Source organism: Carlito syrichta, unplaced genomic scaffold (assembly GCF_000164805.1).
Source record: "Carlito syrichta isolate Samal-C Ts95f unplaced genomic scaffold, Tarsius_syrichta-2.0.1 Scaffold273658, whole genome shotgun sequence".
In the NCBI taxonomy this organism is placed as follows: domain Eukaryota; kingdom Metazoa; phylum Chordata; class Mammalia; order Primates; family Tarsiidae; genus Carlito; species Carlito syrichta.
In genome coordinates this window covers 243,057-246,607 of record NW_007217754.1, presented here as the reverse complement: position 1 = coordinate 246,607, position 3,551 = coordinate 243,057, and the positions used below count along the sequence as shown (strand labels likewise).

General features: G+C 36.5%; 1 protein-coding gene across 1 annotated transcript in view; it reads right to left on the bottom strand.

Moving 5' to 3' along the window:
* Positions 1 to 2,521: 2,521 nt before the first annotated feature.
* Positions 2,522 to 3,551, bottom strand: part of TMA16 (translation machinery associated 16 homolog) — a 28,397-nt gene continuing 27,367 nt past the window's right edge. The window contains exon 7 of the mRNA XM_008052366.1: positions 2,522 to 3,262. Coding sequence (XP_008050557.1) covers positions 3,082 to 3,262 — 181 coding nt within the window. The 3' untranslated portion in view covers positions 2,522 to 3,081. The remainder of the gene's footprint in view (positions 3,263 to 3,551) is intronic.

Here is a 3,551-nt window from a genome sequence, read left to right as displayed (position 1 = left end):
TGCAAATGGCATCAGAAATATAAGCTAAATGACTTTGATTGGGGGCGGGCATGGAAGAAAATGGAGGATCAAGGATGATTTCTAGGCAGATTTCTGGCTTGAAAAATTAGGTGGAAAGCTTGCGAGAGAATCAAGGTTTCTGAGAAGACCATAGGGAGTGGGAACTAGAACACAGGTAAGCAGGAATAACTGCCTTCAAAAGGAGAAAAGATACCAAATCCATTTTATTAAGGGGAAAAAATGGTATTTTTATTCCCTCAAGGAAGTGTAAAAAGCCAAAAAAGCCAAGACTTGAACACTGAATAGGCCAGTACTGAAGTTAGGCTAGAAAAAAATGAAAAAGTAGTAAAATAATTATCTAAAAGTTAGAAAATGAACTTAACAGGGGAACATAGTAAGGTCACTAAGCAGTATTGAGAATCCCCTTAAGATCTGAAAATGGGAATGTGAAAATGGTCTGTGACATTCTTCAGCAATATTGAGTGGCTTGGGAAAAGGAAGGGTAGAAAGAGTTAACTATGTGCTACTGCTTTGGGTTTTGAAGGAGAAAAACTCTATGCAGAGTCAGAGCACAGGAAGTGAGGGCATACAAAAGTAAGCAACTGTGGATATGAAGCTAAGTTGAACCAGATAGGTGAGGATGCTTCATGAGGGAGAACGGCCCAGAACTTCGGCAATGGAGAGGGAGATACTCAAGTCAAGTCCACAGAAAGTGTGCCTGGTGCTCTGAACAGGGCCCAGGTGACCACGGAGAGGCCTCTGATGAGGGAGAAAAAGACTGGGAAACTTGGAGTACACAGTGTTTTACCTGTTATCTACTATTTGTTATCCACAAGGAATCACTAAAATGGCTGGTATAGGGGAGGGAAAAAAATGGAGCCGCGAGCTAAAGTATTCAATGAATGGGCATAAGGTTCTTCTGGGAGGTAAGGCAATAAAGAAGACAATTATAGAACTTCAAAGACCTAAGTAGAAATTATTCTGAAGTGACAGTAAAGCAAAGAGGACTCCTACCCAATCTCTTGTCCTGAAGCACATGGGATATAAAAATTGTGAAAGCTTCCATTTGAGGGGAATAGGGCTCTAAACCTCTGACGGTAAAGCAAGGAAGTGGCTAGACTATTAGGGAAAAGGAGCACAGACTCAGAGTTAGTTGCTCTGAACTTAGAAATGTACCATTAAACTGTGTCCATGAAAGTTCTGCTCACTGGTTTAGACCAGGGGTTGGCACAGGATGACAGGCAAGTCAATCTAGGCTGTGGCCTATTTTGTATGACCGTGATCAAAGAATGTTTTTTACATTTTTAAAGAGCAGTAAAACACACTCACACACAAATATGTGACAAACTGCATTTGGCCTGCAACACCTAATGTATTTACTATCTAGCCTTTACAAAGAAAAAGTTTGCCATCCCCTCGTTTATAAAGAAATGCCCTCCCCCTCAAAGTTACCTTTATTCTGTTCTATGTCTGTGGACTGCAAAAGCTATCCCACAAAAATAAGCTGTAGTACTTACTTAAGTGGTCTTGATGAAGGAAGCACAAGTTATTACCCAGAAATAATATATTCTATAGACAAGGGAATCATTTTAAATGATGTGGGTATCATTTAAAATCATCACTGAAGACATTATCTCTTATACTACTTTAGCCCAGCTAGGAGAGTCATGATGTTATTATGCTCCTAAATGGAAAAGTAAGAGTTTACTCATTCATTCAACAAATATTTATCTGTTCTAGTTCCCAGGAGCGTAGCTTGTTAGTTATATTTTTGCTCTGACAGCATAGGGGAAACTAGGAATAAATGTTTGAGAGGGAGGACAATCCGCAATTTTCACAAGTTATTCATCTAACAGTAGGGGCTTTGAAATATCAGTCCAGATAAAACAGCTCTTATTTTCCCTACTGTAATCTATGACTCAGTCTTTACAGCCATTTTAAGACTAAATATGAACCAGAGAGAGAAGGAAGTTTCCCAATGACTAAAGAGATAATCAACTTCTTATGTAATCATAAAATCACACTTTTACAGAAATAACCAAAGCAAATCAGCATCAGTTACATCATTAAAAGCTAAATAATTAGAACTTAAGTGGAATTATGAAAATAAGTTTTATTTTTAATTTTCAGAATTAAAAATTATAATACTTTAAGTAAGCTGTTAAGAAAACTTAATTGGTATCAAGTTAACCTCATATAGTATTCTTTTTCTTTTCCTGGAAATAAATACACTTGCGTTACATCCTTAAGAAAACAGACAAAAAGATACTTGCATTTAACAAGTTTTCTGAGGAACAAAATTGTACAGCATCTGTGTTATTCATGACACATATATCATTTTAATCTCTCTTAGAAGAAAAAAAATCATAATTAAACTCTAGTCTTTAGGTCTGTCTCCACAAATAAAACTTATCACTTTTCACAATAAAAAAGTAGAAAATATTATATAAAGTCAAAAGGAGCTAACCTGATATTATTTATCCCCTTGCCAAAGATAACAGATTCACTTGGGAGCCGAACATAACAAGAATAGTCACTGTTTATTTACCATTTAGTTCAGTTCAGATGATAACACATAGTAATGTACCACCATATAAATTCCATATCATACTTTCCCCTATTTTATGAAAAAAGAAAATAGGGTAAATGTTTAAGGGGAAGATTACTGTGACATTATTACTGAAAGAAATTTGCGATCATCACAGCTCAAGAAGTATCCTTAAGAGTCATTTAGAAAACAGATTTCTGTCTATTCCACAAAAATGTGAGACTAAGCATCCCAAATAGACATGAGAAAAACAATCCAAACATTTTTTTGTCCTCACTCATATGCTCCCCTCCCCAAATTCAAAGTAAACAGATTTTGCAAATCACTTCTGTTTAAGCAACTCAATGTAAATAAAAAGCAACCTTCATTTTAAAATAAAAATCGAAATAGCATTTGAGACCGCAAATGTAACTCTCATCATGTGAACAAATGAATTAAATAGAAAATGCCTGTATCTCGACAATTAGGTATCACAATCAATCAGTAAACTTGACACTCTCTAATTATCCACTTTTCACCTCAAGCAAAGACAACTAGTCCACTGCAGTCATTTCCGCATCCGAGTCATTTGATTCATCTTTTAGTTCCAATTCCCCTAAAGCTTTGTCTACAGATGGGACTGTTTTCTTCTTGCACTTCTTAGGAAATGCATCAGTGGCACAAATTTTTCTCATTTTAATGTTTGGCAATTTCTTCAGATCAAAATCCCATTCCCTAAACAAAAAAAAAGTATAGAGTGTTGGTGGTAGTTGAGGTGGAAAAGCAAGAGATGGGGAAATTTTGAAACTCTGAAAGAAGCTTGCAAATTTACAAAACATTAAAAAACAATAGAAAGAACCAATATAAATTCACTAAAAAGCCACTCGGTGGCTCAGCCTGTAATCCCATGCTTTGGGAGGCTGAGGTGAGTGGATTGCCTGAGCCCGCATGTTCGAGACCCACCTGGGCAACTCGGCGAGACCTCATCTCTACAATAAACCAAAAAAATTAGCCGGGTGTGGTA